The sequence below is a fragment of the Lynx canadensis genome, chromosome C1, assembly GCF_007474595.2.
Source record: "Lynx canadensis isolate LIC74 chromosome C1, mLynCan4.pri.v2, whole genome shotgun sequence".
Lineage (NCBI taxonomy): Eukaryota > Metazoa > Chordata > Mammalia > Carnivora > Felidae > Lynx > Lynx canadensis.
In genome coordinates, this window is record NC_044310.1 from 181,755,470 (window position 1) to 181,777,199 (window position 21,730).

The 21,730-nt window shown below is 34.6% G+C and overlaps 1 protein-coding gene across 1 annotated transcript in view; it reads left to right on the forward strand.

Annotated features, from left to right (window-relative positions):
* The first annotated feature begins 269 nt into the window (after positions 1-269).
* The window catches only part of SLC39A10 (solute carrier family 39 member 10), a 41,897-nt gene continuing 20,436 nt past the window's right edge, over positions 270-21,730 (forward strand). The window contains 9 exon segments of the mRNA XM_030328073.1: positions 270-317; positions 319-352; positions 355-410; positions 412-706; positions 709-1,283; positions 3,212-3,419; positions 15,639-15,808; positions 17,819-18,007; positions 21,331-21,451. Of these exon segments, the coding sequence (XP_030183933.1) occupies positions 270-317; positions 319-352; positions 355-410; positions 412-706; positions 709-1,283; positions 3,212-3,419; positions 15,639-15,808; positions 17,819-18,007; positions 21,331-21,451 (1,696 nt within the window).

The window sequence follows — 21,730 nt, forward strand, 5'->3', positions numbered from 1 at the left end:
ACATGTTGTGCTTAAAGGGAGTCAGAATTGTCTTATAGATGGAGTCTTGAGCAATTTGTACTAATTTGAAGGGTTGTACACATTTGATAAAAGGGGCCATTTTTATAGGGAATTGAAGAAGGAAAGAATGATTTATAGTCATGAAAGAAATGTGGTAAAACATTTGTCTAGGGATTAGCAATTTCTGGAGAGTTTATGATTATTTTGAATGTGTCTAAGTATGAACTAATACTTGCCTCTCTTTTTAAATCCCTTTAGGAAAAATAGAAATGAAGGTACATATGCACACAAAATTTTGCCTCATTTGTTTGCTGACTATTTAGTTTCCATCACTGCAACCATTGCCATGAAGAACAGACCATGGTTCTGAAGAACATCACAGACATCGTCGTGGGATGACAGAATCGGAAGTCAAGCAAATTTTCAGTGCTGGATGCTGAAAATGAAAAAAAATATTACATTGAAAAACTTTTTGACCGTTATGGTGAAAATGGAAGATTATCCTTTTTTGGTCTGGAGAAACTTTTAACAAACTTGGGCCTTGGAGAGATAAAAGTTGTTGAGATTAATCATGAGGATCTTGGCCACGATCATGTTTCTCACTTAGATATTTTGGCAGTTCAAGAGGGAAAGCATTTTCACTCCCATAACCACCAGCATTCCCACAATCATTTAAGTTCAGAAAATCAAACTGTGACTAGTGTATCAACAAAAGAAACCATAAGTGTGATCCAGAGAAAGAGACAATTGAAGTATCTGTCAAATCTGATGATAAACATACACATGACCGTAATCATCGCTTATGTCATCACCATTGTTTGCATCACCACCTAGATCATAACACCACTCGCCATTTTCCCAATGATTCCATTGCTCACAGTGAGCGTGGGGAGCCTAGCCATGAACCTTCAACAGAGACCAATAAAACACAGGAACAATCTGAAAGTAAGCTACCAAAAGGAAAAAGGAAGAGAAAAGGGAAGAAAAGTAATGAAAATTCTGAGGTTATTACACCAGGTTTTCCCCCCAACCATGATCAGGGTGAACAGTATGAACATAATCGGGTCCACAAACCTGATCGTGTACATAACCCAGGTCATTCTCACGTACGCCTTCCGGAACATAATGGTCACGATCCTGGTCATGGACACCAAGATCTTAATCCTGATAATGAAGGTGAACTTCGACATACTAGGAAGCGAGAAGCACCACATGTTAAAAAAAGTGCAATTTATTCAGCTGCTACCCACAAAGATCATAATGAAGATGACCGTCAGCATGAGGTAGGTGTGAAGAGATGGTTGCTCCATAATTCTCAGATGATTGTGGACTATTTTAGGTAAAAAGCGAAGTAACAGTGGAGAATAGTCAATCGTATTCAAACTTATTTCCAGATAATGTTTCTGAACAAATACTTTAAGATCCTAAAATCAGATTAAAGATTTTTATCTGGATTTTCACTTGTGTTATTCTCAAAAATGGGTCCCTCAAATGTAAATGTTCAGAGGTTGTTAGAACTCGTATTCATTATTTTACTTTCTTGCTTATGACTTGTTTTGACTTCCCAAGTTTTCATTTTGTTATTGTTAGTTGGTTTCTAGATATTTGAAAATTAAAGCCTCTTGTGTTCAACCTGTCCTGTTGGAAAGTGACTAGGCATTTTCTTTACATAATCATTAACTTAATGAATTAACTACAGAATGGTTCCCTGTCATTGATGTAGCTCCAAAGTCAGGTATTTTGTATATATGGTAGGTTTGTTTTCTGTATGTCACTTTATGATACAGAGGGTCTGCTGCCTTAAAATTAATCTTCTCCCATGCCCTTTGACAGATTTAGGGTGAATGCAAAAAGATAAAATAACAGGAAAGTCCACTAGTAATGGGATGGTTATGTTTTCCTTTAAAATATTCATGTTCTTTTGAATACTTTCACGTTTGATTTGTTCCTTCCTGATTTTTTTTTTAACTATTTGCCTCATACACATTTTGTTTCATTAAAGGTATATCAACATTTTGTTTAATTTTTAGTACTCTTTATTAATAAGTTGAGAAAATTTATTTTTATTAATTTATTCAATTAATAAAGTTGAATTTATTGTTGCTCATATGTAAAAAAGCAGCACCATTAATATGGAAAATGACCCTACCCTTTGCTGTTCTTCTGTTTCTATTATGAAATATGTTTTGCATCTATGGAAATATCTTTGTGTTTCTTCCCTGGATAATCAGATATTGATTTTAGCAGTTATAAACACTGATTTTAAAATCACTTCTATTTAAAAATAAAATAAATAAAGTCACTATATTTTAAAATCTTAGTGTATTTGTAAAGAAGTGCTTTTAGTTATTACTTTAGATAATATCTTAGAATCTTTTGTTGATAATAACCAGACATTATCATATTCTTTCTACCAGACTTGTGGGGTCTGCATCAGTCAAACATGTTGTTTATATCTTCACAGGTCTGATGCATGTTGGAATTTTCTTAGGATTTCTAGAAATGTTCTGTGCAGTAGATAGAGTAGTATCTCACATTAAGACCTGAGAAGAAGCATTTTTTTATTTGTGTGTTTTGATTTGTTTTTTATACCATAAAAAAAAATCATATAATGAGGTAGCAAGTCAGTAACAAGCATACAACTGAAGTGTATTATGTGTGGGGGAAAAAAAGAAAAAGCACCACCACCTGCTTTGCCTTCATTTTAGATATTTGCATATGATAGGTCCAAACTTGTTTGCTATGTGTTGTCTGCTTTGTTTTGCCCTTAAAAGTACTGGTGGATGAAGCTGCCTTCTCTTGTCTTCTACTTTTAGCATTTAGGCTAGAATGATATATTTTAATATAAATTTATTAAAGTACTTTGTGTCTATTGACAAATGATTGATGATTTCACTTTGAATAGGAAAGTGATTTTTCTTCTCACCCCTTACGAATATAGTTGTGAGTGATTTTATCAGTTACCAAGAAAGTCATTATCTTCATGTATTAGAGTGGAAAAATGGCTAAAGTCCATAAAGTCTTGGGTAATGAAGTTCAATGTATTTCCATCATAAATCCTTAAAAGAAACCTTTATTTGTAATAGTTATCTGTATTACAGATTATTTTCAAATAATATTTAGAATATTTTCATTACATAGTAATTTCTTTTCTCTGCTTAATCTTCTTAAAGTACTCTTACTTAATTTGTTTTATCAATTCCCCTTGCAGTGTTTGAACGTCACTCAGTTGTTAAAATACTATGGTCATGGTGCCAATTCTCCGATCTCACCTGATTTATTTACATACCTTTGCCCTGCTTTATTGTATCAAATCGACAGCAGACTTTGTATTGAGCATTTTGACAAACTTTTAGTTGAAGATTTAAATAAAGATAAAAATCAGGTTCCTGAAGATAAGGCAAATATAGGGGCATCAGGTAAGAAAGATTTAAGTTTTTTTTCCCCTCAAAATAGTCTCTCTACTTATTTTTTTAATGTAATTGAATTAGTACTGTAATTCCAAATTGTCTTCCTTTGGGTGACTTTCGGTGTTTTAGTCAGGCTTAGATATGAGCATTTAGAAAGGATTGGGGATAGACAAGAGGCACAATACAGCTTACTTGTCCCTTTCTGGTATTACGGAGGAATGTTTTTGCTATGGATAGAGAACTAGATTAAAAAGGAGATTGTAGGTTTGCGATAAAATGGATTCTTCTTCATGGGCAAATGTAAATATTGGGGCCACTAATTAAAGTGATTTGGTGTTATAGTTACTTTTTAGCAGAGTTGAGGGCCTCTGATAAAAAGCTAACATTAAGTTTATAAGGAAATACAAAGGGAAGCCAGTGTGGTTAAACTCTCTGAATGTTTCAGAAGTGCCAGTGATTGGCACATGAATTCATCATGGGCAGTTTTATAGAGACCTTCAACAAAGACCGAAACTATTGTTAAAATTCTTTCTAGATTTTTAAAAATGTTTATTTTGAGAGAGATTGAGCAAGCAGGAGAGAGAGGGAGAGGGAGACACAGATCTGAAGCAGGCTCCAGGCTCTGATCTGTCGGCACAGGGCCAATGTGGGGCTCAAACTCACGAGCCATGAGATTATGGTCTGAACAGAAGTCAGTCTGTTTAACTGACTGAGCCACCAGGCACCCCATCTAGGCTTTTTTCAAACCATATTAGGTTGGCTACATAGCTCCACCTTGATGTTCACAGGTACCTCCACTTGAGATTTCCAAAGTTTCTACTCCATGAAAAGTTTGTTCCTCTTACTGAATCCCTAAAACCGTAACAATTGTTTTTGATAAAATCTGAAAGTCTTTGAAATTTTTCCCATATGGTTTTTGTTTTGTTTCCTTTATATAATCAGTTGTCAAGTCCAATTGAATCTTCAATTAAATACCTTCCAACTCTGTCTACTCATTATAACTTTGTTCAGGTCCTTCTGGTTCTTGATTGAATTGTTGAAATAACTTCATAACCGTCCCTTTCTAGAATACAAATGAGATTGTTTGACATAGACTTTTCTTTTTAGTGATAGTTAACATACTTTTGTTAACAAACACGTATTGTAGTGTTAGTGTTAAGTAAAAGTTATGACTTCTCCTCAACAGCAGTTTTATAAGATGGAGAATGTTCTTATAACTTTCCCACAGTCTCAGAGCTAATCCCTGATAGTACTGAGATTCAAGCAAGTGTATTTAATCATTTTACTATCCATGTGCTGAGTGTTTCACATGCTTCCCCCCCCATTAAATTTTAACAATAATCTATTACATTATTATACGAGGGAGCTGTTACATGATTCTTGTTGTTGCAGATATGGAAACTGTGGTATGGACAAATTTAGTAATTTGCCCGCATTTCCTAGGCCTAATAAATGTTAGATCCCACCAACGCTAAGGTTTGTCTGATAAATCCTTTGGTCAGTTAATAACTATGCTATTATCTACCAGATTTAGTTAATTCTGAGTATCACTTTTATGATTTTTGTCATATATCTTTACACTGTTCAATATTTTTCATTAGATCTCTAATATTTTTCTTTATATCTTTTTATTATAAGCAATAATGTCTATGAGAACATGGATTTTTTTTCTTTTTTTCTTTTTTTTTTTTTTTTTTTTTTTTTTGGAGAGAGGGGCAGGTAGAGAGAGGGAGAGGAGAGAGAATCCCAACCAGACTCCACACTAACAGCATGGAGCCTAGTGCGGGGCTCACACTTCACGAACTGTGAGTTCACGACCTGAGCTGAAATGGAGAGTCAGACACCTAGCCAACTGAGCCACTCAGGCGCCCCTAGAAAACATAGATTTGATGTGATGTGCTAGTTTTATTTTTTTCTCCTATATTTAGCAAACTGCATTATGCTGTATTGTTCAAATTTCAGAGTCCTTTACTTGGCCAGTCAGGCTTTCCAGGATAGGATTCCTGCCTACCTACCTCTCCATCCTTATCCCTTACCATTCTTTTTTAGTAAGCTCTTCTACACCCAATGTGGGGTTCAAACTCATGACCCTGAGATAAGACTTGAGTGCTCTACTGACTGAGCCAGCCTGGGTCCCCTGATCATTCGTTTATATCCTTTCAGCCTTAACCATAACAAACTCCTAATGACAGATTATACTCTTTTTCCCTCTTTTATCTCTGCCTTTTCACCTTCTAAACCTTTCTACTAGAGGGACTACTATGATTTGTCAAAAATTCAGCTCAAGGGTTAGACCCTCTGGGATAACCTATTTACTATCCTAGGCTTAATTAAATCCCCTTCCTTGACACTCTCTGGATATCTCCATTATCATACAGAGCTTGAGGGATTTTAATAATTGGATTTGTTATCTGTTTTTGTTGTGGACTTCAGCTACTTAAAGGAAGTAAGGTCTTTCATCTCAAGCATCTCTAAAGCCTAAGTAGGTAAAGGGTACTTTGAACAAAAAGTGCTGATATATTGATTGAATAAATTACTTAATATTAATCTGTAAGCTTTCAGTTATAACCGAGGAAAGGCACTTGTTGAAAATGAGTCTTTGAAGATCATTTTATGACTACAGTTGACCTTTGAACAACACAGATTTGAACTGCATGTGTATACTTGTATGCGGATATTTTTCAATAAATAAATTAGAAAATCTCTTGGAGGTTTGCAACAAAAAAAAACCTCACAGATGAACCGGGTAGCCTAGAAATACTGAAGAAATTCAGGAAAAGTCAGGTATTGCAAGAATACGATATGTAACACTTATACAAAATATGTGTTGTTTACATTAATGGTAAGGTTTTCCATCAAGAGTAGGTTGTTAATAGTTAAATTTGGGGGGAGTTAAAAGTTACACTTGGATTTTTGGCTACACGTGCAGGGGCAGGGGTTGTCCCCAACCCACCAGTGTTCAAGGGTCATTGTCTATCAGCCTAGTGTACTTTGATAATACAGTCTTCTCAGAATGAGTGGAATTCTCATGAACTTTATCATGTGCAAATCACGATGAAGGCAGTTCTGGCTGAAATGCCAAAGATGGAGTGGCACTGTTGCATTGTAATGAAATAGACTAAATTAAATTAATATGTGTGAATGTGGGCCAAAAAAGAAATTCTGATAAGATAAAAGGTGGAAAACGCAGAATTTAAATTTTTTTCATAGCACAAGAGTATGGTAGACATGTTTAAGAATATCACATTCCATATATATATATATATAAGAGTTTTATTTGGGATAGAGATAGATATTCCTTAAAGCTTGAAAGAGTTCAAGTAAAAGAAAATGCTCTCAATACATAACAAAATAAGTCTCATAGGTACCTACCTATTGGTAATTTCTTTGCAATAGGAAAATAACTTGAGAATAGATAAATTAATCATTATAGTCTTTATTAGAACCTTACCATGTACTGTTCTAAATACTTTTACAAGGATATTTAATTTGTTAAACCCATGAGATGGGAACTTTTTTTGTTCCTATTTGCTGGAATGGAGGCTTTGAGAAATGAAATAACTTGCCCAAAGTCACATAGCTGCCAGGTAGCAGAACTGTGATATGAATTAGAGTATTCTCCACCTAAAGCTTGTAATTGTACTGCTGTACCCGTCTCCACTGCTTCTGCTAAAAAGGTTCTTAAGTCTGCTTGCTAGCAAAAGTGTGACAGGAAGATAAAGAGAGTTACATTTAGTTATATTTGGTAGTGTTTGACAGGTAGTGCAGACATAGATAGACAAGAAAGTGGTAGAGGTATTTGTATAAGTAAGTATTGCTGTAAGTATAGATTAGTAAAACAAAACACCCAAGAATAATAGTCTTGTTAGGTAATACCCAGTCATTAAGGCAGAGAAAGTCCACCTAGTAGCTCTCAATTCTGGTCTTTGGACAGATAAAATATGTTCCCTTTGCTGGCTTCATTACATGTTCAGTGACCTTTGTAGATGAGTAAACACCTTGAGAACCACAGTCTCTCACAGGTGCTTATAAATTCTCAATGAGGCAGGGGGAAAGGAGAAGCTAGGCCTGAGATTATTTGACTTACATTAAAAATAAAACACTTTGTTCTTTACATGGAAAAATACAGACAAGACTGTCACATCTAGAGTTAAAACGAATAGCTTTTTTAATTTTTTTTATTTTTAAGGCTTCTGAGAAATTCTAGTTGTTATTACATCAACTCTGGATTATGACTTAAATTTTTGTTATAATATTTACATATTTTAACAATGGTATTGACAGATGCTTGACCATCATAATATTGAAAATTATAGTTTATTCAATCTAAAAAGCCTCAGAGGAAATAATACTAGCTTTGAAAGCAAATACATAACTAATAGTGAATATTGATTAGTTGTTTGCAGGTGGTTATTAGCACTGTCAGAAATGAAGCTTGAATTAACTATGTCCTGATAGACGTTAATAATTGTTAGAAAGAATGCCCTGCTAGTAATTATTTTTAATGACTGCTGCACTATTAAGAAAGGTTAACTTGTTCTATATAAATCTCCCATAGTGACACAGCGACCACCTCATTACTGCTCAAAGACTGCTGTAAACCAAGTATGCCATATACTGTGTATGGTGGAAATCGTTTGTTTCACAAGATTGGCTCATTTAGTCATAGAGTTGACCCTAGCTTAATTACCAAGGGGGGTTGTGAATAGGCCGCTAAGCATTTTCTGCCAATTAAAATGCTGAAATTGTAGAAAACTGCCATCTTGCACATGCTTTGAACCGAGTTAATTAGAAAGTTTCCACAGATGAGCGCTTCTTTTTAAAAGAATGCATTTTCTCTCTAGATAATGAGAAAGGGAGTTGGTGAATAACTAAGCTTGAAGACCTTTAACGTTTTAAGCAACCTAATTTGCAGAATAAGTGAAGCTTGTTTCAGACATTTAACGTTTTTTATTGTATATGGTATCTTGGGTACAGATAAAGGAAACATTTGCTGGTTGTATTTAATAGTTTGTGTTTCATTGGTTGGCCTAAGTTTTAGAAAAGATGCCTTTTATTGTTTGGTTTTTGTTATTGTTTTGGGGGTTGTATATTAATAAACAAGTTGTGATTTTAAAAGTACAATAATTTGGTTAGAAATCAGAAAAATTTTATTACCTGCTTTTTTTCTATACATAGGAAATTACGGTAGCATTTATGTAAGCTTAAATATAAATGTTACAAATTCTAAAAATAAGTGTTTATAAATAGCATGGGAAAATATTTCAAGTACAATAAAATGAAAACAATTTTACTTTTCATAGGTCAAAAGGATTGTAATTGTCCTCGAAGAAGAGTTACAAGTTGTAAAGAGACTATTACTTAAAATTTTAGTGCTGGAAAGCTAAAATTACTTTTTAAAAAATTTTTTTTAAATTTGTTTAATGTTTATTTATTTTTGAGAGAGAGAGAACCTGAGTGGAGGAGGGCCAGAGAGAGAAGGAGACACAGAATCCAAAGCAGGCTCCAGGCTCTGAGTGTCAGCCCAGAGCCTGCTGTGGGGCTCAAGCTCATGAACCGTAAGATCATGACCTGAGCTGAAGTTAGATGCTTAACTGACTGAGCCACCCAGCACCCCTAAAATTACTTATAAAAAATGAACGGTAAATCAGTATAAGAAAACATGTATCTATAACATACACTTGTGAGAGATAGCGGGTGGTTTTGCTAATGAAATAGGTATGATGGAATAATTGCAATCTATAGAAAATACCTAGAAAATTTCTAATTTATCTGAAACGGGAAATATAACTTCTTAGCCCTTATTTCTTAGGAAATAAGAAACCTAAGTGATAATTTATGTTGGATGGGACATAAATATGTTAACCTTACTCTCATATGTATTTTTAGGTAACACTGAAATAAATAAAAGTATATTCTGATGATTTTATGTTATTTGTTTTGTGGTAATCCTTTGTCCCTCCCCCATCCCAATTTGTTCAAATTTTGAAAGATGGATTGCCATTTGAGTTAATAGAATTAGTATTTCTTCTTACTTTCATGTTTAGACTTATTTTTCTTACTCTCCTTTATGTGGAACCACCTCTGTGAAGTAAATACATAAGTAATAAATGACTGGGCCAAGAATTCACTGAAAATACTGTAGTTTAATTTAGGAGAAAACAGTGGATTAACAGGAGTTTTGGTTTAGTTTTTACTTTGCCGTTTTAGCTAGCTATTTAATCATTTTTTATTATGTTAAAATATATATAAGATTTGCCATTTTAACCATTGATGTGTACAAATCAGTGGCGATTATTACATTCACAATGTTGTGCAGCCATCAAACTATTTTTTTAAAGATTTTGTTTTTAAGTAATTCTCTGTACCCAACTCAAACTCACAACCCTGAGATCAAGAGTCACACACTCCACCAACTGAGCCAGCCAGGCTATCTATTAAAAATTTTTTTTTTTCCTTAAGTTCATTTATTTTTGAGAGAGAGCACATGTGAGCAAGGGAGGAGCAGAGAGAGAGGGAGACAGAATTGCAAGCAGGGTGTGAACTCACAAATCTGTGAGATCATGACCTGAGCCAAAATCAAGAGTCAGTTGCTTAACTGACTGAGCCACACAGGCACCCTAAAAAAAATCTTTATCACCCCAAATAGAAACTGTGTAACCATTAAGCAACAAATCATCATTTCCTCTTAATCTCAGCCTTTGGTAACTTCTTGTCTTTTTTGTTTCTGAATTGGCTATTCTAGATAAGTAGAATCATACCATAGTTGTCTTTTTGTGTCTGGTGTATTTCGCTCTGCATAGTTTTCAAGGTTCATCCATATTGTAGCATATATTGAAACTTGATTCCTTTTTATGGCTGATTAATAATACTCCATGGCATGTATATACCACATTTTGTTAATCCATTCATGCATTGATGGGCACTTGGTTGTTTCCACCTTTTGGCTATTTGAGTAATGCTGTAATGAACACAGGCATACAAGTATTGAAGTCTCCGCTTTCAGTTGTTTGGGGGTATATACGTAGGAGTAGGATTCCTGGGTCATAAGGTGATTCCATTTAGTTTTTTGAGGAATTACCAAACCTTTTCTACAGTGACTGTGCCATTTTACGTTCCCACCAGCAGTGTACCAGGGTTCCAGTTTCTCCACATCTTTGCCAACAAGTGATTTTCTTTCTTTTTTTTAACAGCCATTCTAGTAGGTGTGAATTCACATTATTTAACATTTAACATCTCTCTGCCTCAGTATGTAAATCTGTAAAGTAGAATGACACTGGTCTACATTAGCATTTTCCAAATCCTGTTTTGTAGGATCCTGGTTCATTGAGATATACTAATAGGTTCCATGATCAAGTGAGTTAGAAAAATGCCGCACATTGTATTCCCCTTGCAGAGATTCATATTGCTTATTAAATTGGTGGAGGCTTTGAGGGAACTTGTTTAACCAAGTATTACCAAATCTTTTTGATTATTAAATTCTCCTCTCCTTCCCCTTGGAATACCTCTGAGAATTAGATGAACACAGTTTGAGTTATACTAGTGTAGATTATTAAAGTCCTTTCTAGCTATATAGTATGAAGATAGCAATTACAGTGCCAGTTAAAGTAGCTTACTGGTAATCAAGGAATTGGAAAGATAATTCTCCTTTTATTTTATTTTTTTTTATTTTTTTTTTTTTAATTTTTTTTTTTCCACGTTTATTTATTTTTGGGACAGAGAGAGACAGAGCATGAACGGGGGAGGGGCAGAGAGAGAGGGAGACACAGAATCGGAAACAGGCTCCAGGCTCTGAGCCATCAGCCCAGAGCCCGACGCGGGGCTCGAACTCACGGACCGTGAGATCGTGACCTGGCTGAAGTCGGACGCTTAACCGACTGCGCCACCCAGGCGCCCCGATAATTCTCCTTTTAAAGTGGCAGAATAATAGACATCTTTGAAAATGGTTTTAATAATTTCCAACTCTGTCAATACAGGCAGTGTATATATGGAAGAATACTTATGATAGTCCCAGTTGTGCTGTGTGTTTTATACAAAATATGTTATGAGAAGTTATAGGATCCATTAAATCTTTTGAAGGTAGCATGCATACTAAATCTATTTCCTCTAGTTGGAAAAATGAGAGAACTCTTAATTTCAGAAAAGTTATATAAGGTGTTCAGAGTTATACAGATTATTTAACTTTAATATAAGAGCTTAGTCTTTTTCTGATTCTTGACTTTTGTTGTTGGTCAGTAACCAATTATTGACGATCATTTGGCCAAGTGACCAGAAAACCAAAAGCATCTGTATTATTTATTTTTTAAAGTGTGTGTGTGTGTGCGTGTGTGTGTATCAACTTCTTTTGGAGGGGCCACTGGCCAAGCTCAATGTGATACCGTTGCACTGACTCCAAGTGGCATCATTCACATTTTCTTTTAAGTAAATGGCATTCCCTTAAAGATAGAAACACGGTGGCACACCTGAAGTTGGGCTCTGATGCTGGATTGATTTATGTAAGGCTTTCTCCTTTGTGGGCTTATGTTTTCTTGTATTTTCTGAGTTTCAGATGTCAAATATCAGAAATGCTAAAGATTTTCTAATAATGACTGGCTTCTCTCTTTCAAGTATGTCTTAGTTCACAGATTTGCTTTCTCAGGTGGATAAGAAAGATGATTTCAGAGCTGATACATAAGAAATTATACCTGGGAGTGTGTAATATGTGATATGTACTCATTTGTGCACATGTGAACTCATACACACTCTCACACTCAGACCCTCCCCCAACTATTTGTGTAAGCACTTGACTAATATAATGTGTCAGTCTGTCTGTGATTGGTGTTAAGTGACGATATATTTAGCTCACCTATCATATTGGCACATTGATTTTCACTGGATTCAATTTTGGTTGATTTGTCGTTTGGTAATTTGGTTTTTAGCTAATTAACCAAAAGCCATTTGAAATTGTAAGTCACCTCAGAGCATTGCAAAATATTTATGGTTTCATAGACTCTTTTAGGACTTTTCTTCGCATTCAGAACACCCTTAGCCAGGAGTTAATACGGGAATTTTAGAAAGGAAATACTTGCTTAGAATAATGTTCATTTTCAGATATAATTTTTGTGATTAGGAACTAGAATCACATTTTCTCTCATCTCTCTTTAATGATTAGATTTTTATAAATATGCTTATAAGAATATATAATGGTTTAATAGAGTCTTAGATTCTTTTTTTTTTTTTAAGTTTATTTATTTTGAGAGAAAGAGAAGTGCATGTATGTGCATGGGTGGGGCAGAGAGAGAGAATCCCAAGAAGGCTCTGCATGGTCAGTGTGGGACCCAATGCAGGGCTTGAACTCAAAAACCGTGAGGTTGTGACCTGAGCTGAAATCAGGAGTCGGACGCTTAACTGACTGCACCACCCAGGCTCCCCTAGGGTCTTGAATTCTGTAATCTAATAAGCTCAAATGTTCAAATATGATCCTAATGCTAATATTTTATTAGTTTGTTAAATTATTTTGTGTAAATTGTTAACCATCTCAAATGTCTGTTACAGCAAATTAATGGTATACTCCTTATAATAAGTTTTAGAAATTTAATTTCTATTGCAAATATCTTAAAGGGCAAATCCAAAAATGAATGAATGTATATTTCCCAGTGTAGAATATAATATTACCCTAAAAAAAAAATAAAAAAGGAAAGATCAGGTTAAATAACAGTTACCCAACTAGATTTTGGGTAAATTTAGCATCTTAATCTATAGATTATATGAATTTTCTTGGACATTGGGACATAGGAATAAAGTAAGAAATACTTCATTTGGACAGCTTCGGTGCTTAATTCCAGTGCATCATTTGCAAAATAATTCTGATTAATACAAATTTTTAATACGAGAAGTTAGCAAATTTGTTTACTCTTTATACTATATTTGGGTCTCATCTATAGCTTTGGCTATACTTTTGCATATATATCAGTATATACAGAGTATCATCGAATATGAATTACTGGCTTTTTTAAGTCATTTTTAGTACTGTTTTTCTTTAAATTCTTAATTGAAGTTGCTTTTATATTGATTGTTTTGAGATAAAGTGCTTCTAAATTTAATTACTGCCCAAGTAAGAAAAAAAACATATTTGGGAAGGGAGAATTGTATATTAATATAGGAGACATATTATCTTCAGGTTAATGTATTTGTTACCAGCCTCAATTTGTCCCATTTAGTTACTACAAGTATCTTTTGTCCATTTTTTCCCCATTACTATGATTGAAACTACAGAGCTGTGGTAGTTTTGACACTCCTTTATTGGTTTAGTTGGCCAATAACTTTTATTGGCTCCCTGAATTTAGACCTATGGCCACCTTACTCCAACCTATTTCCTCAGGCTCTCCCACTGACTTTATTATTCCTGCCTGTGCTTGGGGCACAGAGATAAACTAACTTGGTCATCATTATGAAGTCAACATTTTGACCTTATATTTTTCTTTCTAGAATAGAGTTTTTGACCTTAGCTCCTTGTGCCTTATAGTCCCAACCATAGTTGTTCTTATCTTTTGGTTTCACTAACAATGTTGTCTTCATAATGAATCTTTTCCCTTTGCCTCTTTCTTCCTTGTTCCCAAATCTTTGCAAGGATTAAAGCCTCTAAATGCAAATTCTGGCTGTGTGTTTCTATCTTCTTTTGGACTTTTAGATTACCCGTGTTTATATCAGAAATTATCTGTTAGATATAGAATAAATCACAGAACTTCCATTAGTAGTAGATGACCTGTTGTTTTAATCCTGTGAGCTACCTTAGCATGGCATTAGCTTATAGTATTAATGTCATTGGATATTGTGACTAAAATGTCTAATGTATAAACACAGTTGAATTGATAAATCTCAGCATTTAGTGGGTGAAGTAAAGTTTCATTTCCTTACCTATCCTTACTTCTCTTTGTCTTTGAAATTTTTTTTACCTTGTTGAAGAAATACCTTTTCCATTGTTCCCTTACTATAACTTAACGTAAAATTTCTCAGATTATAGTCTTATTGGGTTTGATGAGAAAAAATAGCATTTTGGATGAAAAACTTTACCAAGTTATTATTGAGTGAAATTTTCTATAGATAAAAATTAAACGGAACTTTTAGGCCAGAACATTTCTATTTCACTTTAGGCCACCAATTGAAAATAATCTCACTTTTTAAATGAACATGCCCCATCCCCTGAACCACTGGCAGTTATTTCTGGTATCTAATCTATGTATGAATAGCCTCGATAAAGAAATGTGGACAGAATTCCCCCTTTCCATCACACTTCTGTTTTTCACAAATCCTGTTGTGAAAACATTTCTCTTGTGCTCTGGTTCAATCAAGGTTACATAGTGAGGGGCCTTTGGGTGGCTCAGTTGATGAAGCATCCGACCTCGTGGTTTGTGAGTTCAAGGCCTGCATCCCACACTGTCAGTGAGGAGCCTGCCTGGGATTCTCTCTCTCCTTCTCCCTCTCTCTGCCCCTCCCCCCTTGCTTGTGCAATCTCTCCCTCTCTCTCTCAAAGTAAATACACTTTAAAAAACAAAATCCCCCAAAATTATATAGTGTAATTTTTACAAAGTAGAAAATGATACAGAAAGCCAAATTGGAGCAAGGGGAATTTGGAACTATTTATGGAGTGTAAAGATAGTATCAAGGGGACAGGATTGAATTATCCTTTGTAAAAATAAGAAATGAAATGCAAAAATGGTACCAGTAATAAGGCCTTTTTTTTAAAATCTCTTATGAATATGTTTCCATTTTGGACTGGTATGTTAAGTTTCTCAAACTTTGTATTAAAAGATTTACAAAGATAACACTAGATACTCAGCTTCCTCTAATGCTCACAGGAGAGTTTTATAATTGTATTCTCTAAATGAATAGTTTTATTGCTGTGGCTCTGCCTTTATACATTGGTAAAAATTTTTTGACAGTCTACATATTAAGAGTGAATCACAGCCTGAAGTCATTTTAAATCCCTGTTTCTAATAAGATGGGCTACTGAAGGTACTATTTATAACTTGGTCTGAACTTCTTAATTCTTTTTTAAAGTGTTCAGGTGGGTTATGTGGTTGTTTTGTTTTTAAACACAGCAGTGCCAAAATGTAAAACTTCTTAAAAAACATAGTCAGGGTAAGATAATCTATCTTCCATGACTCATTTATCTTAAGTTTATTGTTCTTTAGAGCTTTTTGGCTTATATTGTCATATTAATGTTGACTATTAATTTCTTTCCTACAGCATGGATTTGTGGTATCATTTCTATCACTGTCATTAGCCTGCTTTCCTTGCTAGGCGTGATCTTGGTTCCCATCATTAACCAAGGATGCTTCAAATTTCTTCTCACATTCCTTGTTGCACTAGCTGTAGGAACAATGAGTGGAGACGCCCTTCTTCATCTACTGCCCCATGTAAGAAATCTTTTTAATCTTTAAAAAAACAAAACAAAAATAAAAATATTTAAGCTAAAAAGGTCCTTCATTAGCAAACTATAGTACACTAATCTAGTATTTGTTGTATTTGCCTATAGGATGAAGTATTTTTTCCATTTGCATAGTTTTAATAGCAATAGTTTTGAAGTAAATTGAGTCATTAGGTTTTAATATAGCAACAAAAATTGGTTACATCAGTATTACTTTTTCCTGCCACAACGTATACATACCAGATCACCACAATGTACTCTTTAAATACAGTTTTATATGTCAGTTTAATCTGGGTAGAGCTGAAATTTACAAAAAATTGCTCTATTAGCAGTTCTGTAAATGAATACTTAAAAAGATACACCACTCATTGATTTTTATCTGTATGCTATATCAAGAAAGCCATTAGGAGAAATGTAGAAGTGGTCTTATGATTGTGCTGTATAGTCAGTGTGCCCCAGGTATCTTTATTTGATCAAGAATAGGCTGACATATTCAGTTAACAATTTAGTTAACTAATTTCAGTTATAGGCATTTAGCTCCTTACATATGGGGCCATTTATGTTTTCTCCCGGAATACCACTTATTTTCTTCTATTTCAGGGCCCTTCTAATAGTATCATATGCCCACACTTCTGGTACCATGCTTAGCAACCTTTTAAAATCTGTTATCAGTTAGTATTTTATACAGTGTTACTGCTTTTACTTCAAATGATGAAAACACTGGGGCTTTTTCTTTTCCAAATGTGAAATTACAGGTTTGAATGTTTTTTTTAAATATTCTTACCACTTCCTTTGGAGTATTGGGGAAACAGATTTGCGTTTTTTAAGTAATCTCTGCACCCATCGTGGGGCTTGAACTCACAACCCAGAGATCAAGAGTTGGACGCTCTACCAAATGAGCCAGCCAGGCACTCCCAGAATGTTACTTGTGTGTTTTGTATACTCCTCTTCCCCTTCTTCACTCAGAGGAATTGGTTCAGAATTCCATATTTGGTATCTGGAATACCATATGACACTGCCTTAAAAAAATTGATTAATAAATCTTAAACTGTGAATGTAAATTTTTAAAAATTGATTCATTATGTTATTTACTGATTTCCTCCTTTATTCCTACCCCTTGCTTTCCCTTTTTACCATCATCAAGAATAGCCACAAAATTTCAAAACTGGGCCTATTAAGAACAGTTGATTGAAGTGAGAACAGTCTTCAGGTGCTATTTGACTTATTTTTTTCCTTAAGTATTAATTATGTAAAGCTGTTACCTTTTTAAATGGCCTTATCGTCTTTGAGAAGTTTAGAAATCTCTTCTCTTGGCTGCTAGCAGATGGAGAAAAAGTACAGATAAATGTTATAAGGAAGGGAAATACTTAAGACCAGATCTCTAATTTTTAAGATTGTTATTGTGGAACTTGTACGTTTGACAATTAAAAAGTACCCATTTCTATAATTTATTTTTTGCTAAAGCTTTAAACTGTAGAAAAATAAACATGTGTGAGTATATTCTTATAATGTTCCACAGTTTGTAAGTACAGGTAGCATCTCATCACTTCTTTAATTTATAAGAGAAAAACATAAAAATATAATCAGTTTAAGAAAAAGATTACAGGGAGTCACAGGTTGTGACCGGCAGGTGAATTAGTTTGTTTTTACTGAATGTTAGACATCTGGGTCATGTTCACTTTGGTTTAAAAAGGACCCATGCTTCCTAATATCTTAATGCTGCCTGATTTTCTCACTGTAGTGTGTGTCAGCTCCTATAGCCATTTGAGTTTGTGGTCTTTGTTTTAGAGTTACCATGAAATGTAATACTTTCCAGGCCACTGAATACAGACAGCAAAATTAAATAAAAGGTTACTTATATTTATGTGAGATAATATTTAGAGAACCACTTTAAAAATTGAAAGGTATTTTGTTGTGTGTCCTAGCAGATTATAGTCTCAAAATTTTAAAAAGCATCTTTAATTACTTGTTTAGAAGTTTTTGTTATTCTTATTAATAGTCTCAGGGTGGACATGATCATAGTCATCAACATGCACATGGGCATGGACATTCTCATGGACACGAATCTAAGAAGTTTTTGGAGGAATATGATGCCGTATTGAAAGGACTTGTCGCTCTAGGAGGCATTTACTTGTTATTTATCATTGAACACTGCATTAGAATGTTTAAGCACTACAAGCAGCAAAGAGTAAGTACTTTGTAATGATCTCTTCCATTTTCTGAGATACGAAACTCAAAAAAAAATTTTTTTCTGGCCACATGCTTAATTATGATGTTGGTGTGTGTTCAAGGAAACATTGACTTTGATCTTTGCCATTTTTATGTATATATTTTGTATATGAATGTATTTTGTATATATTTCCTTGAGACAAAATATGGTTTAGAACAGAGCTCTAAACTGGGACTCAGGGGGAGTGATTCTAATTCTTGCCCAGCTACAAAATAGCTGTGAAAACTATGACTCATTCCTTGTGATTTCCAGTTGCTATATAAATCTGTGGGAAATAAGCCCTACTTTTCGTCTGTATTTTCATATCATATTCCAAATAGTGTATTTAATTTTAATTGCATATTTTATTCAGGGTATTGCCATATTTAAGTGCCTTCAAAGGAAGGTTGATCAAGATGATGTGCAAGTGAATTATTATCTGAGGAATGGTAGAACGAACTAGGAAAGGATCAAAAGTGAAAGAAACCTAACAGCATTTGGTTTCCAGAGGGTGTATGGAAAGGTGGATGGGTGAAGAATGGAGTGTTGGTAGGAGGGATGCCAAGGTGAGAGTGGCCGGAGAGAAATGAGTCAGAAGAGAGGTGATGGGGGCTTGAAGTAGAGTCATGTCATGAGGAATAGGAAAGATAAGGTGATTAAGAGAACTATTGAAAATTTTAATGATTATTTATTTTTGAGAGAGAGAGAGAGTGTGAGTGGGGTGGGGGCAGACAGTGAGAGCGAGAATCCAAAGGAGGCTCCAGGCTCTGAGCTGTCAGCACAGAGCCAGAAGAGGGGGGCTCAAACCCATGAACCATGAGATCATGACCTGAGCCAAAGTCAGACACTTAACCGACTCAGCCACCCAGGTGCCCCAGAACCATTTAAATGAGAGAATCAATATGATTTAATTGTTGATGACATTCAAGAAATAGAAGTATTTTAGGGTCCATCTCTGAGTACATAATTTAGAATACAGTCATATATTGCAAAGTATATAGAGAAGTTTTGACATTCCTGTGAAGCTCAATTTTCTTCAATTGTGTGTACCTGCTAACACTGAAGCAGCAAATATTCATATTTAATTGTACAGAATATTAGGGACTGCATAATTTACCGGTAAGTATAAAATGTAGTCTTTCAAGAGGTAGTTCAAAGTAAACATGTTTTCTGTTTTTTATAATTTAATCTTGATCTCATTTTGCATTTAAATTTACTGGGACAATTAAACATGTTTATTTTTGTAAACTAATGTAGAAGAATAGAATCTCCAGAACATGGCAGCTCTTTGGAAATTTGATATTGAAAGAAGTAAATAAATTAAAGGAATTTGATTAGATAAATCAGTGGAACACCATTAAAGGGGTACTCTGTATCTAATAGTAAGGAATTCTTCAAGGATACAAAGAGAGGAATCTGTGCAGATAAATCAGTGTGTCTCCTTTATGATAAATAGGACAGTGAGTAACCAAAGATGAAAAAGTGTATGGCATTGTTTTGAAGAAAAGGAATTAGTGATCCTTGAATAGAACAGACGTTTGACCATCTGCAAAGAAGAGTCAGTTATTGGAAGGAAGCTTCCAGAGCATACATTAAGTAATACATCAGATGAGGACTGGTTTCAGCAAGTTGGGGCTTTGAGGGTAGTGATTTGGCAAGTTTTCAGGAAAGTGGACAAGGACAATCTGAACCAAAGCAGTTGAACACAATCCCAGCTGGTGTTGTACATTTTTTTCTTTTCTCTTTTGTGCTATGGTTAGCTTTTTTTCCCTTCCCCCCACTTTTCTCCTTTCTACTTCATCTCATGGCTGCTGTTTCTTTTCTTTGGTTGTCTCCATACTACTCCTTTTGAACATTTTGTGTTTCCCCAGTTTCTGTTACTTATTGCTACGAAGCAGAACCACCCACAATTTAATGACTTATAACAACATTTTATTATTTCTCGTAATTCTGTCAGGAAATTAGGCAGGATTCAGCCGAGCAGTTCTTTTGTTCCACCTACCATCAGCTACACTCACTCTACTACATTCAAACTCAGCTGCCCTGGGTTGGCCTCAACAGGGCAGGGGTAGGAGGCCCATGAATGTGTATGTCTGCATCTAGTGTCCTCCACATGGCCTCTCTTTATTTTTAAAAAAAAAAATTTTTAACATTTATTCATCTTTGAGAGACAGAGCATGAGTGGGGAAGGGGTAGAGAGAGGGAGACACAGAGTCCGAAGCAGTCTCCAGGCTCTGAGCTGTCAGCACAGAGCCCGACACGGGGCTCGAACTCACGAACTGCAAGATCATGACCTGAGCCAAAGTCAGTAGCTCAACTGACCGAGCCACCCAGGTGCCCACACATGGCCTCTGTTTAGAGCCTAGGCTGAGTTTCTTCACAGCTTAGTGGCTAGCTTCCTCCAGCAAAAAAGCAAAAGGTGTCAGGTTTCACCCTAGTTCCAGAACTGGTCCATCATTTTCTTGCATTCTGTTGATCAAAGCAAGTTAAAGGGGAAGAGGTTATTTGTTCTCATAAACTTACATAGATCCGAAATAGAACTTTAAGTTGGAAGAGTTGTTAGAGGTAGTTACACAGTTACATTGCTAAAAGAAGAAAGCAGACTGTTAAAAGATAGGAAAATTAAAACCTAAACAATGAAATACAATACTTAGGATTTATTAATAAGTGAGGATAGATTAGATGAGAAAGAAAACTTACCTTTATTGCAAAGCTGTTAAGAGTCGGTTACCGATAGGTCATTTTTTCACACATCACCTCATTTAATCCTAAGAATCTATCATTTTAATTTTACAGATGAGTATGGTTTAATAAATTTAACTGCCCAATTCTCACAGAAGTAAACTACAAAGTTTGTGATTTTAACTCAAATTTGACCCTGCCCATTATGTCACATGTAGGGAAATGTAAGATTGCATTAAACACAATGAAATTCAAAGGGAATAAGCTTTAGTTTTTTGGAACTTCCTATTCCCATGCACTATTAAATAAGACATATTAAATATATTTCACACATTTCATTTGGTTGCATGTAATATAGTACTGTGTACTGTAATCTGTACTTTGAAGTAGATGAGTTGTTCCTTTCAGTTGAGTGTTTGAAAAAAAAAAGCAACAACATAGAAATTTAGCTGAATATTTTATAATGAGACCCCTTGATTAATTTCTAAAAATTTTTTCTCTTTTTTTCCTAAGTAATTTATGAATAAAGTGTTACTACCACTTACCCCATAGATGTTAACAAGTGAATATTGTTGCTAGTTGTGGCTGCAGATTTGATACTAATACCAGATTTTTTTCAGGGAAAACAGAAATGGTTTATGAAGCAGAACACAGAAGAATCAACTATTGGAAGGAAGCTTTCAGATCATAAGTTAAATAACACACCAGATGCTGACTGGCTTCAGCTCAAGCCTCTTGCCGGTAGACAACAGTTCTGACTAAAGAGAAACTTTTAAAATATAAACATTGAAATACTGCTTCTAACCTGTGCCTGTGTTTGAAATTTCTTGTTTTTGTGGCTTCCCTAATATTAGTTTCTAACTTGTATTTCCTAAAATGTGAGTGTATCTTGTGATTTTGTTTACTGTCTTGTCTATTTCAGCCTTATTAAAATGGAATGTGGGACTAATTATATCACAGGGCAAGGAACATATTGCACTTTTACTTTACAGAAAAAAAATGAAACAAACAAAAAGGCTT